General features: G+C 42.9%; 1 protein-coding gene across 1 annotated transcript in view; it reads left to right on the forward strand.

Moving 5' to 3' along the window:
• Positions 1 to 23,779, forward strand: part of ARFGEF2 (ADP ribosylation factor guanine nucleotide exchange factor 2) — a 99,353-nt gene that overhangs the window by 41,660 nt on the left and 33,914 nt on the right. Inside the window, exons 10-25 of the mRNA XM_067708380.1 lie at positions 1,173 to 1,407; positions 2,037 to 2,136; positions 2,854 to 2,993; positions 4,274 to 4,382; positions 5,091 to 5,274; positions 7,014 to 7,125; positions 7,698 to 7,903; positions 10,295 to 10,379; positions 10,483 to 10,654; positions 11,629 to 11,780; positions 12,845 to 12,973; positions 13,991 to 14,149; positions 17,822 to 17,969; positions 19,107 to 19,206; positions 21,100 to 21,140; positions 21,243 to 21,412. Coding sequence (XP_067564481.1) covers positions 1,173 to 1,407; positions 2,037 to 2,136; positions 2,854 to 2,993; positions 4,274 to 4,382; positions 5,091 to 5,274; positions 7,014 to 7,125; positions 7,698 to 7,903; positions 10,295 to 10,379; positions 10,483 to 10,654; positions 11,629 to 11,780; positions 12,845 to 12,973; positions 13,991 to 14,149; positions 17,822 to 17,969; positions 19,107 to 19,206; positions 21,100 to 21,140; positions 21,243 to 21,412 — 2,242 coding nt within the window. The remainder of the gene's footprint in view (positions 1 to 1,172; positions 1,408 to 2,036; positions 2,137 to 2,853; positions 2,994 to 4,273; positions 4,383 to 5,090; positions 5,275 to 7,013; positions 7,126 to 7,697; positions 7,904 to 10,294; positions 10,380 to 10,482; positions 10,655 to 11,628; positions 11,781 to 12,844; positions 12,974 to 13,990; positions 14,150 to 17,821; positions 17,970 to 19,106; positions 19,207 to 21,099; positions 21,141 to 21,242; positions 21,413 to 23,779) is intronic.

Genomic DNA, 23,779 nt, shown 5'->3' on the forward strand with positions numbered 1-23,779 from the left:
CTTGGCCGTCTATAACCCAAATGACCCAGAAGGATCTTGGGGGCTCCAAGAAACCCCAGGGCCTTGTCCCCTGGTTGGTGTAAATTCAGGAATTTACGGGATGGTTTTACAACTTTTTCAGGCTCATGCAGGTCCCCTAGTCCTTTCATCATGAATTGTCTCTGTGTTCCCACCAACCATGATTATTGTGCCCAATTTTCCTTTCCTTGGTTTACGTGCTAAAAATAATCATTATATTGAACATTCATCTTCTTTTTACTGACTAATGAATTAATCTCCTGATCTGGGGGTCCACCATCAGGATGCATACAAACCTCAATTTCTTACCCTGATTGGAAACTTCTTCTTCGTGGATACAGATTTAAGCCCCAGATTCAACTCAGAGAAGCCAAACCTTTAGAGTCAAGGATGTACCACAAGGATGGTAGTGCTGTGGAGTGTCAAAGCAGAAGTTCTGGAGCCACAGGGAGCTGTGTTCAGCCCTGGCTTACTTGAGTCCAACTTCATGGCCGTATGAGCTACTAAACCTCATCTGAAAAATGGGAATACGGAAAATCACCTCACACGATCAATGATGTGAAATGATAGAGTGACATCCCAAGCATAGGGCCTAGTACTTGATGAGAGTTTTATAGTTACTATTATTATCATTATTATTAGTCATTAATAATAATCCTCACTCTTCTGTTAAGAATATGGTGACTGTTAGGGAAAAGACTCATGAAAGTTTCCCATTCTTTCCATCCCTTGTGGGCCGGGATGGGGAGCATGAGGCAGATGGATGAAGAGCACTGTTCTCCTTGTCTCTAAAGGTAGAGCGGGACAGACGTTTTCGTCTCACGTGCTGGATGTGAAGTAATTGGTTCTATTAGATTAGTTGCAGAACCAGCTTTCCAGAGTCAGTGTGCACTTATTTTGCTCCTGCTCGGTTCTGTGCTTTATGACAGAGAGTTGGCAGCTCTCGTTCTCCCAGGGCCTGCAGGTTCTGTGAGAACTCACCTCATGCCATCTGCCCTCATTCTCTTGACATTTAGGTGCTGTTACCAATTCTCAACTCCCTGGCTTCTCAGAAAATCCTGCTCCACTGGTAGAGGAGTGAGACCTTCTCAAGAAACATGCTTTCTAAAATTTCACCTTTCAGCTCTGTCCTTGTTTTCCACTTCCTTCGCCAGATCCCACGAGCTGCGCTCCAAGGTGGTTTCCCTGCAGCTCCTCCTCTCCGTGTTGCAGAACGCTGGCCCGGTCTTCAGGACTCACGAGATGTTCATCAATGCAATCAAGCAGTATCTCTGCGTGGCATTGTCCAAAAACGGCGTCTCCTCAGTGCCTGATGTCTTTGAGCTCTCTCTTGCCATTTTTCTTACTCTTCTTTCAAACTTTAAAATGCACTTGAAGATGCAGATAGAGGTAAGGACTCCAAATTGACTTTTCTTTTTTTTTAAGTTTGATGACACTTTTGCATAATGCGTTAACTGCTGGCCTCATAGTCACCAGGAACTAGAGTTACACAGTCTACTTGCTAGTACCCCAAAGAAGAATTTTTTGAGCAAGAGAACACCTTTTCATAAAAAGTTACTGCCCCAAAATCTTGTATACCTTTCATTTTAACCGAAGGTTTAAATCATATGGTCTGTGTGTTGGGCTCAGTTCCCAAACATGTGCCTATAAGTTGTTTGGGATAACTTGAATTAGTTTCCAAATTGAGAAATCACATTCTCCATGAACATCCAGATTTGTGATTTCTCTCAAAAAACCACAACCCCGGTCCTGCATTTCCACGTAGCAGCTCTTGGTGGTTTCTCGGGAGCAGCTGCTCTCTCTGATGGGGCCGTGTTCTCGGTTCACTGTGGTCCTACCCCATTAGCTCTTCCCACCCAGGGTTCCGGTGCTGGTCAGCAGTGTGTGTGCCTCACCTCTTCTCCTGCCCGGGCTGCTTCACTCATAGGCTCTGCCTGTTCTTCAAAGGCTTTGGGGGTTTTGAGCCCTAATTTAAATTATTAATTGGTATCCTCCTTTATCTTCTTCTTGTCGTATAGGTCTTTTTCAAAGAGATTTTCCTGAACATTTTAGAAACATCAACAAGTTCTTTTGAGCACAGGTGGATGGTCATTCAGACCCTGACAAGGATCTGTGCAGGTATTTTCACCCTGAGGGTGCTCATCTATTTGACTTGCCCAGAAACACTTCTGATGCTTTCATTCTCTAAAGTCCAGATTAAGACCTTTAACTCCTCCTTTTAGAGTTTTAATGAAGTGCTGAGGAAATCATTACCTTAAAGGCTACTGCTAGCCCAATGGCCAACTCAGACTGGTTTGCCCAGGACTTTGTGATTCTAGCATGGAAAGTCCCACGTCCTGGGAAACCCCGTAATCCTGGAAAACCAGGACACTTGTCACCCTACCTACAAGCTGAACGTGGTTTGTAAGTCACAGGGTCCTGGGTCTTGGTGCTGCCAACCCTTGATTGGATGCTAAGGTAAATGTGGATTTCCCTTACACTGTACAATTGTGTAGCTATAAACCGAGCATCTGTTTGTTATCTGGGTAACTGCATAAAAGTTACACAACTTTAAGAATTGGATCGGGCAGTTCTCCCTTTTTTTGATGAGAAAAGTGAGCTGTAGAGAGGTGGAAGCAGCTGCCTAAGATTTCAGTTAGTACCAGGGCAGGCCTAGAAAGAGGGCCTTCCTTGCTCCTGGTCCTTCCAGCATGCATTTCCAGAGTGAGGTGTGTCCAGCCTGAGTTAGTAATTCACTGGGAAAAGTTTTTGACCGAGGAATCTCATTTAATAAGATAACGTAACTGCTGTCTGTGTTCAGTCAGAATTTCTAATATCCATGTGTTATTTTCCAAGATGCCCAGTGTGTTGTAGATATTTATGTCAACTACGACTGTGATTTAAATGCTGCTAACATTTTTGAGCGCCTCGTAAACGATTTATCCAAAATCGCTCAGGGAAGAAGTGGACACGAGCTGGGAATGACACCTCTGCAGGTACAAACACTGAGAGCACTCGTTTATAATTTAAAGTTCATTCATTTCAGTAAACATTTTTCGAGAGTCACCGTGTGCCAGGCACTGTCCTTGGTGCTGGGGATACAGCAGTGAAAAAAAACACAAACATGCACATCCATGTGCACGATTGCTGTGGTCCCAGCACTTGAAAGCAAACAATGAAGAAGTAAGCCGCAGAGGAAAATAAAGCAGGGACGATAGAGAAGGGATGTTGGAGGTGAGGGTGGTGCCATTTCTAATGGGGCATCAGGGTGGCCTTCCTGAGAAGGTGACACTTGAGCTGAGACCTGTAGAAGCGAGTTCACTCTGTCACCTTTCCATAGATCACGTGAAAACAGGATCCCAGACTCCAGTAAAGGCAAAGGAGATTGCTTCTTATTAGATTCCCTCATTATTAGAGTGCCTACAAAGAGAATAGTATTCTTAACCTGAGGTCTCTGAAGAAACTGGTCAGAAGGTCTGTGAGCCACCTGGAATTATATATAGAATTTTGGTGTATGGGCATTTTTCCTAGATGAAGGTCCATAGTTGTCATTAAATTCACAGAGAGAGATCTGTACTATTTTAGATGCTGTTTTGAGTCTAAAATAATTTGCTTTTTTTTTTTTTTGGCTGTGTGTCTTGTGGGATGTTCCCCCGACCAGGAATTAAACCTGGGCCCTGGCAGTGAAAGCCCAGAGTCCTAACCACTAGACCACCAGGGAACTGCAGCATTTTTTAAGACATTTACAACTTGCATTCAACTTTTAAGAAATGCTCCTTAGAAGAAAAAAAAAACAGTATTTTTATTTACTTGCAGAATAAGCCTTAAAATGGAATGCTTTTGTGAGTGCTTAGGGGATAATGGTATGTCCACAATCATTCATCTGCTGGAAAAGATTCTTTTCTCTTTTTTCAGGGTCACTAGTTAAGACCCTCTTATTTATTTATTTTTTTAAATGCTATTTTTAAGTGTTTTGTTTAATTTAAACAAGCAATGAATGAGGACTTTCTTTTAAAAAATCCAGATAATACTCTGTTTTGGGAATGCACACATCCCATATTTTTGCTGCTGGGGAGTTTGTAATGAACACCTTTAAAGATGTTCATGCTTTTGCAGTGAGCCGTCAATATTTATGTCACCTGTTAGCTTTTCCTTGGGTTAATAGCACCGAATGTCAGTGCTTATCTCGTGTCGTCTCAGGATTCCCGGAGCCCTCTAGATGTCGGCACTTAATTTATCTGCTGAGTCTCTGTGTCGTGTCACTTTCGTCCTTTAGGAGCTCAGTCTGAGGAAGAAAGGCCTGGAGTGCCTCGTGTCCATCCTCAAGTGCATGGTGGAGTGGAGCAAAGACCTGTATGTGAATCCCAACCACCAGGCCAGCCTCGGTGAGAGACCCTTGCTGCAAACAACCTCCCCATCCAGCCCTCACCCCCACCACGCACAATAGGCTGCTCACGTCATCGGGGGAAGCTATCCTGATATAGGTGTCTTAGAGTTAGCAAAACACTTTCATTTGCAAACTAGGTGAAGTATTTTAAATGTTCTGTTTTCTCATCCATCTGGAATTTGGGGGGGAATAGTGTGAGTTGTGCTCGAACTCCATTTTTCCAAAAGGGGAGCCAGTTATTCCAACGTTTTTTTAGTACTCTCTCCTTCCCTCACTGATTTGAAGCACCACTGATTTGGTTTATGATATACCAAATTCTCCTGTGTGTGTAAGTCTGTTTCTGAATATTCTGTTCTATTTATTTGCCTGTTCTTGCACCAATACCACGCCTTTCAAATGCCTAGAGTTCTTAGTAGTGAGTTTTGATACCTGCTAGGACAGGTCTTCCTGTTCATCGTTCCTTAAGTGTCTTGACCGGTTTTGTACTTTTATTCTTTCATGTGAATTTTAGCATTAGCTTATCAAGTTCCACAAACAAGTAAGTTGTTAAGTAAAGTAACTGAGTGATATCAAGGTGCTCATGACCCTTACAGTACAAACTTTATTGTTACAGGTCTGGGAAAGCGAACTGCAGAGGCAGACCTCACTCAGCCGTGTCTCTGTCCCATCTGTTTATTTGGTTTCCTTCGCTTTTATGTCATCGCAGGTCAGGAGAGGTCCACGGATCAGGAAATGGGGGATGGGAAAGGCCTTGACATGGCGAGACGGAGCAGCGTGACATCCATGGAGTCCACGGTGTCCTCGGGGACTCAGACGGCCATCCAGGATGATCCGGAACAGTTTGAGGTCATCAAGCAACAAAAGGAGATGATTGAACACGGCATTGACCTGTGAGTGTGGCTGTCACTCTAGCTGAATCTCTTGGGAACCTGGCACTGACTCCTCAAGACAAAATGCCTGTTTCCAGAGACCAGTGCTGGCACCTGTGCCCAGGCCCAATCAGGCTGGGCTGAGAGTGAGAGAGAAATTTAATAGCTTTGTGTGGTTGATGCCTGGTCTTTTTTCCCCCCCTAATTAAAAAAGTCAAACCAGTTTAGAAAATACAGAAAAGCATAAAGCAAGGATGTTAAAATCAGTCATACAATTACTACCTAGAGGAAATCACCATTGGTAACACTTTTTTCTAACTGTGTATTGTGGAAAGTTCCAACATACAGAAAAATTAACTTTTGCCATATTAGTGTTATCTGTGTATTTTTTTCCTGAACCATTTGAAAGTACTTTGTAGCCATCATAATATTTCAGCTGTACATAGTTGAAAAATAAGGACATTCTCCCATGTAACCACATCATCATTATTACAATCACTGGTAAATCATAATGTTTCTTTTCAGTTTTTTATACCCAAAAGTACATATACACACAATCTCACATCCTGTCCAACTTTTGAATGATTAGTTTTGTAAACTCAATTTGTTTTAAAAGTTGATGTTATAATACTCATTTATTAATTAAAATGTTGATCTCCTCATTTCCACTCTCACCATCCCTGCATCCCCCCCCAGTCTGTTCTCCCACAGCAGCTAAAGGAATCTTTTAAAAACTTAAATCAGGTCTTGTCACTCCCTGCCTACAGTCATTGCAGGTTTCCCATTTCCTCCCCACAGCCCGATCCAGCCTCCAGCCTCCCTCACTGACCTCATCTCCGTTCAGTACTCCTGGGTCACAAGGGGCGTTTCAGTCCCTTGAACACCTCAAGCTTTTTGCACTATTGCACCTTCTGCTTAGAATATTCTTGGATATTTTTCATTCTTCGGGCTTGGCAAAGCATCTCTTCCTGAAAGAGGCCCCCTGTAACCACACTCTCTGAACAGTCCTGAGGTAGTCTCTGTCCCTGCACCATAGTCATAGCCTGTCCTCACAGTCCTTGCCACAGTTTGTGCTTATACATGAAGATCATTCCCCAATGCATGGCCTGGTAAGTAACAAGTTGAATTTATACGTCAGTTAAGTATGCCTGCCTTTAACAGAAAATCCAGAAGTAACAGTGCTTAAGCACCATTAAAGAAAATCCCAAAGGGGACAGGCTAGGACATTTGCAGTGGCTCTTATGGACGTCAGAGACCCAGGCTCCTTTTATCTTTCTGCTTCACCATCTTGAATACAGTTTTCATCTTCAGTGTTGCCTCGTGGTTTAAGAGGACTGCTGGAGCTCCAGTCATCACACATATATTCTGGGGAAGAAGGGGAAAGAGCAAAAAATGTGCACCTCCCTGCCAGGTCAGCTTTGTTTAAGGATCCTTCCTAGAAGTATCCACACCACTTCTGCTCACCTCTCACTGGCCAGAACTTTATCACACGGCGAGGCAGGGGAATGTAGTTCTTATCCCAGATAGTTGTGTGCCCAGCTAAACATCTAGGTTTTATTAGTGTTGGAGAAGAGGAGAATGGATATTGGGTGACAACCAGCAGATTCTGTTAAAGCTAGGTCAAAAATTAAAAGTGGAATTGAGAAAAACTACCAGGACACACACAGTTCGTGGTGTTACTGTAATTTGCCTCAAATGCTAGCTTTTTTCTATCCTCCAGAGTTTGAAATAAGCAACCTGTGTCCCATCTCTTGAAAAAGGTTCAACAAGAAACCCAAGAGAGGGATCCAGTATCTCCAGGAGCAGGGCATGCTGGGAACGTCAGTTGAAGACATTGCCCAATTCCTGCACCAGGAGGAGCGCCTCGATTCTGTAAGATTGGGGGCTGGGTACGTGCATGTGGGTTCTTTCGGGTGATTCTGAGACCTTTCTGGCTTTAGCCTAGAGACTGGCCGACCCTGAGTGCAGTGCTACTGTCCACACCCCTGCTTACAGCAGGGTTGGCCAGTGTTGCAAAAAGTTCTATTTATCCCTTTGGCCAGTGTTGCAAAAAGTTCTTTAAAGGGAATAAACCAGCCTCCTGACAGGTGGTTGTGTATCTGGTGGGACAGTGTCAGAGCTAAAAGTGTCACTTGGCTGCTAGAAATTGTTCTGGGTGCTCGTTGGCAGCTCACCTCCCTCCTGAGTGTGCACCATCATTCCTCCACTTTTCAGTCTCCTGTGCCTCCCCCTTTTCCTTCGTGGCGGGACGAAGGAACCTGGAATGGTTGGGTGGGTGGGCAGGCTCAGGGAGTTGCCTAACTTTTCTAGCAGTTCAGCCCATTCTGGGTGTTCAGAGCCAGGGCATTCGGGCCTCACCCCCACCCCCGCCTTTGACTGAAGTGTCTTTCACTGGGTGTTCATAATTGACAATTTGTAGGTATGAGTGAGTGTGTATGTTTCAGACCCAAGTAGGTGATTTTCTGGGAGAAAGCATGAAGTTCAACAAGGAGGTGATGTATGCCTATGTGGACCAACTTGACTTCTGTGAAAAGGAGTTTGTCTCAGCCCTGCGGACGTTTCTAGAAGGTTTCCGCCTACCTGGGGAAGCTCAGAAGATTGATCGGTTAATGGAGAAGTTTGCTGCAAGATACATAGAGTGCAACCAGGGGTGAGCACCATGTTTAAGTCCCTTCTGCGCCCTCTTTTTGCCTTCCTCAGAGCACCAGTCTTAGCGTGGTTGGGGTTTAATCTGCGCCAAGCTATTAAAGTTTCTGTTCACTGTGTCTCACGTTAGGACCTCACCTCGACCGTTCATGTCCCCTCTACAGGAGGTTGAGGACCAGAGAGGCTAAGTAACTTGCCCAAGACTACACAGCTAGAGCCCACGCTCTTAATTATGACAAAAGAGCAGTTCTGTGGGTTGAGAAGAGGCACTCAGGCATCTCTTTCCTAATCAGGGACAGCTCCCTGACTTAATATATGGGGTACATCTCAAGAATTTTAGTTTTTCTTTGATTACATACTGATGAGCAGGTTACTGAAATGGCTCCGTAACTAATAAAACCCCACCTAAGTACATGATTTCATCTTGGGGCCTTTTTTCTTAACTATTACTTTTTTTTTAATTTTTAAAAAATTTTTAAATTCTTTTATTTTTAAAATAGTTTATTTTCCCTACAGTTCAGTTTTTTAAATTATTACTTTATTTAATTTATTTTTGACTGCATTGGGTCTTCGTTGCTGCGCGCAGGCTTTCTCTAGTTGCGGCGAGCGGGGGCTACTCTTCGTTGTGGTGCGCGGGCTTCTCATTGCGGAGGCTTCTCTAGTTGCGGAGCACGCACTCTAGGTGCATGGGCTTCATTAGTTGTGGCATGTGGACTCACTAGTTGTGGCTCACAGGCTCTAGAGCACAGGCTCAGTAGTTGTGGTACACAGGCTTATTTGCTCCGTGGCATGTGGGATCTTTCCCAGACCAGGGCTTGAACCTGTGTCCCCTGCATTGGCAGCCGGATTCTTAACCACTGCACCACCAGGGAAGTCCCTTGGGACCTTTTTTGATTAGGTAGTTCATTTTTGCGTAGGAAATGGAAATTGAAAGGAGAGCTAACCTTTATTAAACACCTCCTGTGTGCCAGCCGTGCCGTGAGTTTTACATGCATTTCATCTTAATTAACGGTAAGCCTGGGAGGTAGTATCCCTGTTTTATAGGTGAGGAAACAGGCTCTGAGATAGCAACCTGTCCAAAAATTAATCAGCTAGAAAGTAGCAGAGATTGAATATGAATTTGTCTGACTCAAGAAAGCTCATGCTCTTTCCTCTGAACATGAAGTTAAGAATGTCTGAATATACTGTGAACATGAAGTGGAAAATTTTCAGTGGAAACATTTTGAGAACAGTTTTGCCTCTTAAGTCAGCTTGGTTTTCATGTTAATTGGTCCCAATCCTCCAGGCTGTCCCCATGAGATGACCTGGTCAGAAAAGGCAGCCTCTGGTCGTTTTAACCAAATAGGTATTAGAATTTTCTGTGAAGACACAATTAGGTGTTATTTACTTTAAACATATCTCTTATGTGGACCTAGAGACCTTGGTCTGTGTCCCCTAGTCGGTAAATATGTGACCCAATTAAATGTCACGTTAGAATGTAGACCTTTTACTGTGTTCTTCAGAACTTCTCCTTCTCCTGTTGGGGGCAGTTTGGATAGACAAGTTTTTCTTTAGCCTCACATGTTACAAGGCTGTGCATCCCCAAGTATTTGTCTTTCTTCTCTTGCCTAAGGCGAAAAAAGTCAGACTTCACCAGCATATTGTTTATTAAAGCAACATAAATATTTTTCTTCGTATTTCTGCTGTTAAATATTATAGTGCATAATGTAAGCCTTTTTTTTTTTTTTTTTTTGCGGTACGCGGGCCTCTCACTGTTGCGGCCTCTCCCGTTGCAGAGCACAGTCTCCGGATGCGCAGGCTCAGTGGCCATGGCTCACGGGCTCAGCCGCTCCACAGCATGTGGGATCTTCCCAGACCAGGGCACGAACCCGTGTCCCCTGCATCGGCAGGCGGACTCTCAACCACTGTGCCACCAGGGAAGCCCGCATAATGTAAACTTTAAATGGCTAATAACTGGACAGGAGTTTTAGTCACCTTTCCACCCAGTGCCTAGCACACAGTAGGTATTCTCAGGAACAGGACCAACGTGAGGCAAGCGAAGCACTAAAGGTGCAGACTGTAAAGGGCCTCGCTCAGAGTCATGTGCTGTCGGGTCGGCACCTGGGAGTAGGGGGCGCCTCGCTTGCCTCACCCTCGTCACTGGCCCTGGAGGCTCCTTAAGGATCTTTATAAAAAATCGACTTGAAACTGCTCTATTCAAAGAAGTCTAAATCTGACACGTATTCTTAACTAGCTTTTTCTGCACTCTGGATCGTTAGTTATCATTCAGTGATGATGAAAGCATCCTGAAGAGCAGTGGGCCTGCTCAGAGAAGCACATCTCCTTGAGCACTGTACCCTTCCAGCCTCGTCTCCGTGTATGTTCTCACATCTGGAATCGTTTTTTTTTTTTTCAGGCAGACTCTATTTGCTAGTGCTGACACTGCATATGTCCTAGCATATTCAATTATTATGCTAACTACAGACTTGCACAGCCCTCAGGTAAAATATTTTAATGATACATATACTATAGTGGCTAAATAAGGAGCTTTATTTGGGCCATTGGCTGTCTTCTAAATGGGTTCTTAACTTTTTTAAATTTCAGGTAAAAAATAAAATGACAAAAGAGCAGTATATTAAAATGAATCGGGGTATCAATGATAGTAAAGATCTGCCTGAAGAATATCTCTCAAGCATCTATGAAGAAATAGAAGGCAAGAAAATTGCGATGAAAGAAACAAAAGAACACACGATTGCAACCAAATCTACTAAGCAGAGTAAGGTCTAATGGCAAATTATTTCTATTAATTCCAATTTTCGAGTGTATCAGAATGCATGATTAAGTTCCCTGGTGATAGATTTAATTTGCATATCTAGCTATCTAAATAAGAAATATGATTAAATTAGTTATTATGATTATGTTGGCGCTTTCATAATGTCACTTATCTTCTTGCTAGATTTGTAATTAGTTACAAGAGGGAATTTAAAATAATCTGAGAGCTAAATCATTCCCCCAAAATGTTCCTTAAAACTCTGCTGTAATACCAGTGGTGATTGTGCCAACCTTGATTAGAATTCTCTGAGTTAACACCCCTGTGAAGCTACCAGTTTCTTTATTTGAGAGGCAGCAGTGTGTATGGTTTAGAGCAGGGGTCCCCAACCCTCGGGCCACAGACTGGTAGCAGTCCGCAGCCTGGCAGGAACTAGGCCGCACAGGAGAGGTGAATGGCAGGCGAGCGAGTGAAGCTCCATCTGCATTTACAGCTGCTCCCCATCGCTCGCACTACCGCCTGAGCTCCACCTCCTGTCAGCATTGTGGTGAGTTGTATAATTATTTCATTATATATTACAATATAATAATAATAAAGTGCACAATAAATGTAATGCGCTTGAGTCATCCCGAAATCATCCCCTCCCCCTAGGTCCGTGGAAAAATTGTCTTCCACGAAACCCGTCCCTGGTGCCAAAAAGGTTGGGGACCGCTGGTTTAGAGCACGGGCTGTAGAGCCATGCTGCCTGGATTCAAGTCCCAGCTTTACTGCTTATTAGTTGTGTGACCCTGAGCAAGTCATTTAATGTCTTTGTGCCTCATTTCCCACCAGTAAAATGGCGATAATACTTGTAACAGACTCATGTAGTGGTCCTCATGAGTGTTTGTGAGTTAATTGTTGTAAATCTTTTGAAACAGAGCCTGGCGCATAGCAAGCGCTTAGTGAATGTTAGCTGCTATTATTCTCTTATTTCTTTGTAGGTGTCGCTAGTGAAAAGCAGCGACGGCTACTATACAATTTGGAGATGGAGCAAATGGCTAAAACAGCCAAAGCCCTGATGGAGGCTGTGAGCCACGCCAAAGCCCCGTTTACGAGTGCCACTCACCTGGACCACGTCCGGCCAATGTTCAAAGTGAGTATCCTAAAAAGTTAGGACACAGCTAAGCCTGATTCTAGAGCTGACCAGCCAGAAGCTCACCAGCGAGTTTATAATGGTGAAGAGATTGGGGAGAGGAAAAGGCCAAGCCTGGGTGTGTCTTTCTGGACAGCAACTAGAGCAAGTCCTTCCTAGAAGCCCTGTGATGATGCTAGGGAGACGTCAGCATGGGCTGTGCCATCAGAACGTCTGGTTTAAACCCTGCTTTTGCCACTTTGTCGCTCTGTGACCATGGTGAGGTTTTTCAGCCTCTGTTCATCGTCTGTGAAATGGAGACAAATGCAGAGTGCTACAGGGCTGCCGGGGGATTGAATGAATTAATAATTATTCAGGCATAAGAGACAGTTTTATTGTGACATCTCATCTCAGTGGCCTCAGGGTTAGTTTATCAGATGAAATTACATAGAAGTAAAAGACAATATCCTAAGGTCTCTTTTTTAAATGCCTAGAAAAGGTACACTTTCTAAATACATAGCACTCATGTTTTTCTCTAAGATGTTTTTATAGTAACTGTTAATATCCTGTTAGTTGATCAATTCTAGATTTTTGTGAGCTTTTATTTTCAGGGAATTCACAAGAAACTTGGAGGAAAAGTAAAGTCTAAATAATTTGAATTAGGAACCTTTCAATAAACAAAGTTTATAGAACACAAGTTGCTTATAGATTTCACCTTGCATGCCGGCCTCTGATTAGTGATGGATGCCTGCTGCACTGTGTAAAGGATTCTCGAGCCCTGATTAGACTCAGCAGGGAGTGGGATCTCTGATTGATCAGTGATGTCTGCCATGAGCACAGATAGATATGGTGGGGGCACACTAGCCGCATGTTTGCCATCCTTCCTTTAGAACTGTACGTTTAGTAAATGGCATATCTGTAGTGACAGCTTTGACCACAGTTTAGGAAGAATTATTTTACTTTGTGAATGAATCAAAGTAGCAGTGAACTTGGCATCCTGGCTGTGTCATAACTAACAGTGTGGCCTCTAAGTGCTCTTCCACACTGAGATTCTAGACGTTATTGAAACCTTCCTTCCTTGGTAGCTGGTGTGGACGCCACTGTTGGCAGCCTACAGCATCGGACTGCAGAACTGTGACGACACTGAAGTGGCCTCTCTGTGTTTGGAAGGCATCCGATGTGCGATCCGGATTGCCTGCATCTTTGGAATGCAGGTGGGTATAAACACAGCTCCAGAGATACTGGTGGGCCATTTTCTTTCAGATTTGTAAAAATTTAGGAACTATCAGACATTTCCAATTAGCCAAAAACATCTCAGCAAACTCCATACTCATGCCCACCAAGAGGAAGCCCACAGATTTGTGCTGGCAACAGCCTCATTAGGGGAAAAAATTGGAGATTTGGATTAAAACCTTCTTTGAAGATAGGTGGGGTCCAAGCTACTTAATTGGATTTGACAAAACAGCCTTCCTATCCATCTGGCTAACTGCCTGCCCTGGTGCTTAAAATATTGTTTTTCCTTTTAAAATCAGCTTATTATTTTAATTTCCCTTATTTCCAGGTCTTCTCTGGGGGAAATAAATAGTTCAATGCACAATGAATATGTCTGTAAATCTTTTGAATCTTGAAAAACTCAAATAAGCAAAATACAGTCCTCAGAATGTTAGGAAATCAGGAAGTTGTCAGTCCCATGTATCATTTGCTAAATCACTAAGAATTGGCACCCATTTATGTTGAAAAACTCAGTCTTCTGTTCCCATTTATCTTACAGTTAGACATTTTCTTTTGTACCAAGACCCCGGGCTTTGGGTTTCAAACCTCAGCTCTGCTGCTTCTCTAGCATTGGTCTAGCTAACTTCTCCCTAAGACACCCTTTATTTCCTCATTTGTAAACTTGAGAAAATAGACCTACCTTGCAGGATTGTTGGAGAAATTAGCATTTATGTAACAATCTTAGCATTCAGCAGATTCCTCCCCTACTCCCTCCGAAGGGAATGGAACATGAACATCAGTTTGAGGTCGGCTGCAAAGGAGAGACTAGTTCTCAAACATGAGATGGGCTGTTCAGGTAGCGGGAGGATAGCAGTGTGGAGTAACTGGTGTGTTAATGTATGTAAAGCCTGTCGACGTGTGTACAGAAGGCGGCAGAGGATCCAGTGCTCAGTCCCTTCAGTGTGAAAACGGTGTTGCTCAGGGCAGGATCTCAGCGTTCCCTCTCGGTTCCCTTACAGCTGGAACGCGATGCCTACGTTCAGGCTCTTGCGCGCTTCTCCCTGCTGACGGCCAGCTCCAGCATCACAGAGATGAAGCAGAAGAACATCGACACCATAAAGACGCTCATCACGGTGGCTCACACGGACGGCAACTACCTCGGGAATTCCTGGCACGAGGTGTGTGTTTCTTTGAAAGCCTGGGGTTGCCTTTTCTTAGTGAGGATGAATCCCAGCTGTCCTTTGATTCAGAGCCAGTCTCTCTTTGGTCGATTCCATTTTTCTTGAAGTCAAGCCTAACTTTAACTGGGTTTTGTCTCATTCCTCAAATACATCATGTATCAGAAAAGTCAGACTCCCTGGGGCGTGGTGGGTGAAATGCCTCAGATGCACCACCTCACAAGGTGCTCCTGTCCCCGGTGGCCGGTGTCCACGCGGAGAGCACTTCTGGTGTGGCAGCTTCCTTCCCACTTTTCCCAAGTCCTTAGGTACCTCCTGAGAGCTCTTACCACCAGGGAGTAGATTTAAGACAAAGCCAAGGAGCCCGATTTCTCCTAAGTGTATGAGAAAAGAGATGGTCAGCATCTACAGTGAGCCATTAGGGAAATTGCCAGTGGTTTCACGTTTTTATTTAACTAAACCATATTCTAAGAGTTTCACGTAAGGATATAATTATCCATGTGCACAAACAGGTGTTTGAAAGGTTGTTCATCGAAATTTTAGTCGTTCAAGGGAAAAATTAAGTTAGAAACAGCCTAGGTGTCCCAACAATGAGAGATTGCTCTTTTTTAAAAAAAGTGTGCTGCACCACTCCTTAGAATGCTGTGTGGCCATTTAAAATAATGTTGCTGAGGGACTTCCACGGCGGCCCAGTGGTTAATACTGCGTCTTCCAATGCAGGGGGTGCAGGTTCGATCCCTGGTCAGGGAGCTAAGATCCCACATGCCTTGTGGCCAAAAATCCAGAACATAAAACAGAAGTAATATTGTAACAAATTCAATAAAGACTTTAAAAATGGTCCACATCAAAAAAAAAAATCTTAAAAAATAAATAAAATCAAACGAAACAAAATAAAATAACGTTGCTGAAGGGAGAGACAGCCGGACATGACATGCTCCGTGATGGAAGCACACAATACCTCCTAAGAAATGTTTTTGCCCAAAACTTCAACCTGAGTCAATTCAAGCCTCCACTGTCAGTTTAAAGGAAATGTAGGGGACAGAGGAACACAATAAATGGTATCATGAGAATGCAGCATGCAAACTCTAGGATATGACAGAGCCTCAGAGCCAGTGACCACGTTCTTCAACAAATACATTGCATGGAAAATAGTAGATGGTTGGGGGTGAGGCGGGGGCAGGCCTGTGGATTGAAAGAGACTTCAGAGAAAAAGGTAAAGATGTTATTAAGCACTGTCTAATACTGTGGGAAGGTGATCACAGTATATTAAATTGAGAAATCGTTATAAACGTTGTGAGGCTTCATCCTTCATGCCAGACGTACACAGAAAATGGATTTTAAAAGATAAACAGTAATGTTAACATCCTATCTGTGTGATAACATTATAGAGGCAATTTATTTTCTTTTTTTCCTGAAGTTTTCTAATTTCTCTACTGTCTGTACGTATTACTTTTTGTTTTAGAGAGAAAACTGTGAAAGAGTAGAGGTGAGGGCATGGAGAGTGGTGGGGACTGTGATGACCTAGAAAGAAAATTGCTGTCAGCCTTCTCTTGCCATGGGGATCATGCGGTTCAGGGGGAAGGCCTAGAGCCAGACGGCTGGCATCCAGTCTGGGTATCATCCTTTTCCTGCCTGTATGACATGGCAAGTTGCTTAGTCTTAGAGCCTCATCTTCCTCCTCTCTACAACCTTCATAGGGTTGTTCTGAGAAAAAAAGGGGGTTAACGTGGAAAAGGGCTTACAACTGCATTTGGCAAGTAGTAAGAACTCAGTAGATATTAGCTGTCATGGTCATCATCATCATGGCACATACCTCAGTCCCTTTTCACCGAATGTTTCCTTTCTCGGTCACCACTCTGGAATATTCCATATTAGAAAAGATGGGGGGGCGGGGCAGTGGTGGTGTTTTGAGTTGTGTGCTTTTTTAAGTAATAATTTCCTGTTTTCTGAGGAGTCATGATACCTAGTGAATCAATAAATAGCTGCTTTCTCTCCTAGAACTTTCTTTTTTCTTTAACCTGGGAGATATGGTGAAGGTGGGGTTTCTGCCAGTTGCCAAGTATATAGCAGCATCTGGAAATGTTAAAAATGAATCCACCACCTATTCGATATGCAGAAACCTTGAGAAATCAGGTTGGAATCAGTAAGTCCTCGGCCACAAGTGTTATTGACATACTTGAGATTCCAGCTTCTGGAAAAGGGAGGACACTAGCAGTTTACTAGTAATAATTTAACAGTATTATGCCATGTGGAACAGTCAGGGGTTGGCTCTCTCTGGCCGAATTAAGTACCTTTCTCAGTCAAGGGGAAGGCCGTTTATAAGTGAAAATGCTCAGCAGTGCTCAGTGGTATAATGGAGTCCCATACTCTGGGATTGGATTGTAAGGTTACCATGAAAAGCAAAACTCAGCTTTAGTCAGAAGTCCCCATGGAAATTCCTTAGGAAGGGTTTACCTAGAGGTCTATGTGCCATCGTCCCTCAGTAAGTTTTAAGCAGCCGGTTTTTGCTCCAGTAGAAGTTGAAACAAATCTCTGTTTCTTCGGGTAAGCTCCAGGTGAGAGACGGCCCGTGCGCAGGGACGCGTTGTCAAGCACCTGCACCACCCCGTAGGGCTGGGAGACCATTCCAGGGCACATTCTCATCTATTTGATTAACCAAATAATAATCACCAACTATTTTAAGCGCTGGGGATTCAGCAGTGAACAAGACAGAGTTAATGCCTTGTTGGCTCTTAAGACAGAGAACAAACAAATATCTGGCATAATGCCAAAAAGTAGTAAGTGCTAAGGAAAAAAAATATGGGTGGCCAGGGGAGGGTGTGTGATCTCAGGGCGGTCGAGGGAGGTCTGTCTGAGGAACACATGTCCGAGCTGGGAATCTAAGGGGTGAGCCATGGGGAGGAGTGTAAGGAACACGTTCAAGCATAAGGAACAGAGAGTGCAAAGGCTCTGGGGTAGGGCCAGACATGTCGAGGTAAAGGAGCAGCAGGGAGGCTGGGGAGGCTGGTGTGTTGTGTATCTGAGGGGTCGAGTGGAAGGGAGATGGGGGTTGGCTGAGTCAGACTAGATGGTGCACTTACTGAGTGGCATGGTGGATGGAATCCCCTGCTCCAATCAAATGCTTTTTCTTTCTTTATTGAGCACTTATTAAATTCGCATAACTAAACATCTGTGTTGCATAACTCTACTGTACCAGTTTTTCTTTTGCTTGTTTTCTCTTTCCCTATTTAATAGTTAAAAAAAGAAAAAAAGGGCTTCCCTGGTGGCACAGTGGTTGAGAGTCCGCCTGCCGATGCAGGGGACACGAGTTCGTGCCCCGGTCCGGGAAGATCCCACATGCCGCAGAGCGGCTAGGCCCGTGAGCCATGGCCGCTAGGCCTGCGCATCCGGAGCCTGTGCTCCGCAATGGGAGAGGCCACATCAGTGACAGGCCCACATACCGCAAAAAAAAAAAAAAAAGGAAAGAAAAAAAATAGTGAAGTCTGTCTTCCAGACCCACACTCAGAGGGTTGCCTAGCTGGAACTAGGGAAGCCAGTCTGAGACCCTCAGATTTTATTCTCACCTGAAAAGCTGCTTGTTTCAGAGAACTCTCTAATGGTTAATTTAAAATGATAGTGCCCTTTACAGCCAATGAAATGGGAACTCATCTTTTCACACCTTCTTTTCATCAGATCTTGAAATGCATCAGCCAGCTGGAGCTCGCTCAGCTGATAGGAACCGGTGTCAAGACGCGCTACCTGTCTGGGTCCGGGCGTGAAAGAGAAGGGAGCCTGAAGGGCCACACGTTGTCGGGAGAAGAGTTCATGGGCCTTGGCCTCGGTAAGATACCAGGCCCCCCAGCCAGCCATCACGGACTCACCAGTTAACCGGCACGAAACCCTTCTTGTCTCATCAGGACTGTCCCGTAGATCGTCTCTTCCTTATGTGCCCGCTGACAGTATGTTTGTTGATGGAAGCGGAAGTGCTGCCTCAGCTCTCTAAATTGTGATTAAACTGTCGAGTAAATGCCTATTTTATCAACATCAGCAGGGTGCATTATGTTTCTTTCTATACATATAAGTATGTTGGAGGGAAAGCCATCTGGTATTTGAGGAGTGGGTGTGTGTATCTCTAGATTTTCAAAGGTAGATTTAACCTCTCTTCCATGTTCATCTTTTGTTAACTGATGTTCTTATCAAAGTAGAATTATTTCTGGTGATACAGTGAACTGAGAGACTCTCTTGTCCGTGATATAACAATAATAATAGTAAAAAGGGTAAACAAACGTGCCAGGCTACATTCTAAGCACTTAGTTTATATATTTTAATTCTTTTAAACCTTGTAACAACTCAGTGAAATTGGGGCTGTTATCCCCATTTTGTAAATGAGGAAAGTGAGGTACAGAGGGTGAAGTGACTTGAACAAGGTGACATTATGAGGAAGTGGCAGAGGTAGGTTTCAAACCCAGGCCATTTGATGTGGAGAGCAAGCTTTCTAGGTCCCACATACAGTATAGTACAGTATAAAAGCACAGACTCTGAAAATGGGGGAGGGGTAATAGCACCTACTTCTTAGGGTGTATATGAGGGTGACTGGAGTGAAATCCTAGAGAGCTCTCCAGACCTTCTGCATGTGGAAACCATTACATGTTCTAGGAGCTCTAAGTTAGTACTGATCAATTTGAATTTGTTTTCATAAAAAGAGACATTTAATACTATAAAAATGTAAAAGACGCTTAAGAAAGGGAGATGAATGGTACAAGCCAGGGAGCCTCTAATAAGAATGTATTCTGAATGCCAAATGCCATAACCTGAGTTTAATTTTATTCTGTCGTCATTGGGGGGTTGGTTGTTTGTTTTGCCTGCAAACCATTCTCACTTATGTTTCTTGTCTGTGCATATTGGATATCACAGGATTCTTTGTTCTAAATACTTCACTGTTTTGGAAACACCGTTGATTTTGTGCATTGTGTTTCAGGTAATTTGGTGAGTGGTGGAGTGGACAAAAGACAGATGGCCAGCTTCCAGGAATCGGTCGGTGAGACCAGCTCACAGAGTGTGGTCGTAGCTGTAGACAGGTAATGATTTTCTTCTCCAGTGAAGCTGGACTACCCAGTGGCTTGGCATCTTCTGTATATTTACTGGGTATGAATGATCACTAATTTGTTTGACTGTCGTAAGTATTGTCAGATCTAGATTACTCAAACTAGGAGAGATTAAAAGTGGCACACATGATCCACAACTACTGATTACCTTCACATTCGTTTGGATTTTGATCTTGAGTTGTATCATAACCTTTTTTAAAATTATAACTGTGACCAAATTATGTCAAAAACAAGAGTTTTTCCTTGTGCTAGTGTTTTAAATCACCTTGTTTCCTTAGTGTAGAAATTACTTTTTAAAAACTTTCAAGAAGAGTTTAGGATTTAAAGCCTACCCATGAGTGAGAGTTGGCCAAGTTGACATTTCCATTTCTTTTTCCTCAAAACCTTCCCACTATTTCTGTTCACTTAAAACTTGACCTAAACATCCAGGAGAAATACAGGTATTCCCATTTGAAGATATTCATTATATATGAGGGCTTAAAATAGGAATTTTCTTAAAATCAACAAACCTCTGAAAATTACCATTGATTAATCATGTACATTAAATATAGATAATTCTGAAATGATAGCAATATAGAATTTATGACATAAGTTGTATTGCTCTCAGAACAATTTTCCTAGTATTTTAAACTCTTCATCAGCATATTTTGATCACCTTGCTCTTGTTGCTTTTCTGCTTCTCTCCAACAGGGATATTGTCTGTAATGTACTTTTGATGAGTTTTCCCTACTTTTCCCCTTAGGTTTAGGCTAATACAACAAAATGTTTGTTGTGCCATTAACCGCACATTTCTTTCCTGTTTTTCTGCCTTAGCCAGATAGTGCACAATAGTAACTTGCCTAGCACCTTTTTGTGTGCTGTTAAATTGTTTTAAGTTGAGATATAATTCGTACACCATAAGATTTACTCTTTTTAAAATGTACAATTCAGTGGGTTTTAGTATATTCAGAGTTGTGCAACCATTACCACTACCTAATTTCAGAGCATTTTCATCACCCCCATAACGAAGCCCTGCATTTATCACAGTCGCTCCCCATTTCCTCTCCCGCCGTTCCTGTAACCACTGATATACTTGATATACTTTCTGCTTGTGTAGGTTTGCCGATTCTGGACATTGTTGAATTGTCTATTTCTCCTGTTTAATTCTGTGTTTTTTGCCTCATGATTTTGGGGCTCTGTTGTTAGATGCATATATGTTTATAACAGTTAGGTTTTCTTGACAGATTAAACTTTTTATCATTATAAAATGTTCTTTGTCTTTACTACTGATTTTAGTCTTAAGTCTACATCGTCTGATATCAGTGCAGCTACTCTTGTTCTCTTTTGGTTATTGTTTGCATGCTGTGTCTTCTTTCATACTTTTACTTTCAACCTATTTGTGTCTTTGAATCTAAAGTGAGATTGGCAGGATGAATTAAAATAAACATGATCCAATTCTGTGCTGTCTAAAGATTCAGCCATTTTTCTTGAAGGAACATTTTTACAAGCCTTTGGTAGTTTCCAGAGTTCAGGTCTGAAAAAGTTGATTTTGTTAAATTTTTGCCAGTTGTTTTGGTTGCTCTTATGGAGGAGCAGCTTCTTAAAGGTCCTCAGTCTGCCATTCCCACTGCCGTGACATTCCATGCTATCATATCTTGACTCTCCCCCATCCTTTTGTTGTGTCACTTTCTCTTCCTATCAGTATAAGCATTTCAGCTCTCAGCTCAGCTCACTGACCAGTTCTGTTCCTCTGATGCCTCATTGTTTATGTTAGTGGAAGTGCCACACCTGAAATGTTTCCTTTCTGTCTTTCCTGGGTGTTTGAAATTGAAGCTGCAGCTTCCAAGTCTAATTTTTATTTTATTATGTCTGGAATTTTCTTCCTAGAATTTTTACTGGCTCTACCAGACTGGATGGAAATGCAATAGGTATGTATTTGACTCACCTGTGACAACTACAGAAGCCTCCTATCATAACTGTCTGACCATTACTAACGATGCCTCGCGTGTGTTGTCGGGTCTGGCCTGTAGTTGACTTTGTCCGCTGGCTGTGTGCCGTGTCCATGGATGAGCTGGCTTCCCCCCATCACCCCCGCATGTTCAGCTTGCAGAAGATTGTGGAGATATCTTACTACAACATGAATCGGATCCGACTACAGTGGTCCCGAATATGGCATGTGATTGGAGATCACTTCAATAAGGTAACTCTTCAAATTCAAAAACCCCACTCCATCAATGTCCAAATAAAAGGCAGGCAACTAACTTCAAAACAGAAATGACTGAGTGTGTAGGTGCGTATAATTCACATTCCCTGTGGAGTGGAGAACAGCTCGTAGCCTACCTACGTATTGATAGAGCTCGTGGAGAATGAATTAAAAATCCATTCGTATCTAAAATACTTTAATATCCCATATTTAGGAGGTAGGCTCACACCACAAAAATCATTATAGTCACTGGACAGACATTGGTGTTTGAAAGCATTGTGAAATCCTGAAGCACCTTCTGAATGACCAAAGATTAAGTTATGTTCTTTATATCAGTAGTTTCACTCTAAATGTCACTACTTCTTGTATTCTGGCTTCCTTTGCCACCACTCTTCTAAAACCTTTGTTGAGGAAACTAACATTTATTTAAATCAGAAACAAGCCAGAGACTTCTGTGTTCTAAAACTGAAAACTATGGCGAGAAAACCAGATTTTTCTCCGCTCGAGGTTTCGTTGTATACACATAGGCACATGCACATGTAAATTGAACAAATGAAATTATGTGTATATGAATGTCTGTATCTGTAATGTCATTTGCTTTTTAGGGGAAAACTAACAGCTTAACAACACTGTTTGCTACCAAAACACATTTCATGATTTCAAAAAAATTTTCTCAGGCCTGGAGATAAAGAATTGTAATAGAGATGCTTAAAAATAGTGTTAATAAAAGACAGTTTATCCAAAAGAGAATTGCCCTCTCTACACTGAATAGGAGAAAATCATAAGAAGAAGTAATCTGTCGTTGGGATATAGAACAAGCAGTAGACCGCTGGTAAATGATTTGTAGCGTCTGCTGATTTCTGTGGTGTGAACACCACCCCATGATCGATGGAAGGTTAGCAGTGTGATGTCACTAAATGGGAACTGGGAAGAGTTGGGTACTGTTGGCTTTTCTGGGCAGCTGGGGAACCCCACTGAAATGAGGCATTGTCACATGTAGTCTTGCTTCTAACTTGGTCCATCAGCTAATCAGAGTTCTTTGTTTACTTTGCTTTCTTATCAGCTCTAAGTAAGGTACCTCTCAGCACACCATCTGTTTAACAAACTGTCCGAGTGCCTTGTACCAGGTAGTAGACAGATGGGCTCCCTGCCCTCCTGGAGCTCACTTGGATTTTATGATGAAATAACTGATGGTAAAGGGTCAGGCAGTGCAGTGTGTCAGGCCTCTCCGGAGGTGACCTTTCTGAACCCTCGGTGAGGAGGTGGCCATGAGAGCCTGCAGATGCCCCAGAGCAACTGTTTGTTGAGTTAGTGGTAACACTGTCGTCTAAAGTAATCAGTCATCTCAGCAACCATCTTTCCCACTATTGTGGGTAAATAAATTCTTAGTGGACATCACTGATATGAACTTGTTTGAGAGAAAAAATGTGAACCATTACCGTGACTGCACCTTGTATTCTTGTCCAAGCCTATGACAAGCTTCGGATCTAGGCTGGCGGGTAGTAATTAGACACGTCGTGGTTGTCAACCCCATTACAAATGTCCACTCCATCTCATCAGTGCTGTTAAGCACAAAGTTGTGGAAAACTCAGTTGCTCACTCTGGGACTCATCATTCTTTCCACCACCTCAGGAGGATGTTCCGCTTCCCCCTGGGAGCCAGAGGACATGAAAATCCCGTGGGTTTGAAGAAGTAAATGGCCGAGTAGAGCTCTCAGGATTCTAGGACAGTCATTGGGACAGTCACATGTTTCTCTTCTTCTAAACTAGGGCACAAATATGTCCTGGGGTGTACAAAGCTGCATGGTAAGCGTGGTGTGTATTCCTGAAGCAGCCAGGGATTTTGAGCCAGGGAATAATATTCTTATTAGTCTCTAATTACATCAACATTACACGAACACTTAAAAAAAATTACAGCTAAAAGCACCTTTGACCATCAGCACCCCTCAACCAGACCCTCCCCAAAGCTAATTATTTTTTATCCATTCAGTATACAGGCCAACCTCAGAGATATGGCGGCTTCAGTTCCAGACCAAAGCAATAAAGCAAATATTGCAGTAAAGCAAGTCTCACGATTTTTTTGGTTTCCCAGTGCATAAAAAAGTTATGTTTACACCATACTGTAGTCTATTAAGTGTGCAACAACCAAAAAAAGATGTACACACCTTAATTTTAAAATAGTTTATTGCTAAAAAACGTGAACCATCACCTGAGCTTTCAGTAGGTTGTAATCTTTTTGCAAATAGTAACATCAAAGAGCACTGATCACAGATCACCATAGCAGATATAATAATAATGAAAAAGTTTGAAATATCGCAAGAATTATCAAAATGTGACACAGAGACACAAAGTGAGCATATTTTGA

The sequence above is a fragment of the Pseudorca crassidens genome, chromosome 15, assembly GCF_039906515.1.
Source record: "Pseudorca crassidens isolate mPseCra1 chromosome 15, mPseCra1.hap1, whole genome shotgun sequence".
NCBI lineage: Eukaryota > Metazoa > Chordata > Mammalia > Artiodactyla > Delphinidae > Pseudorca > Pseudorca crassidens.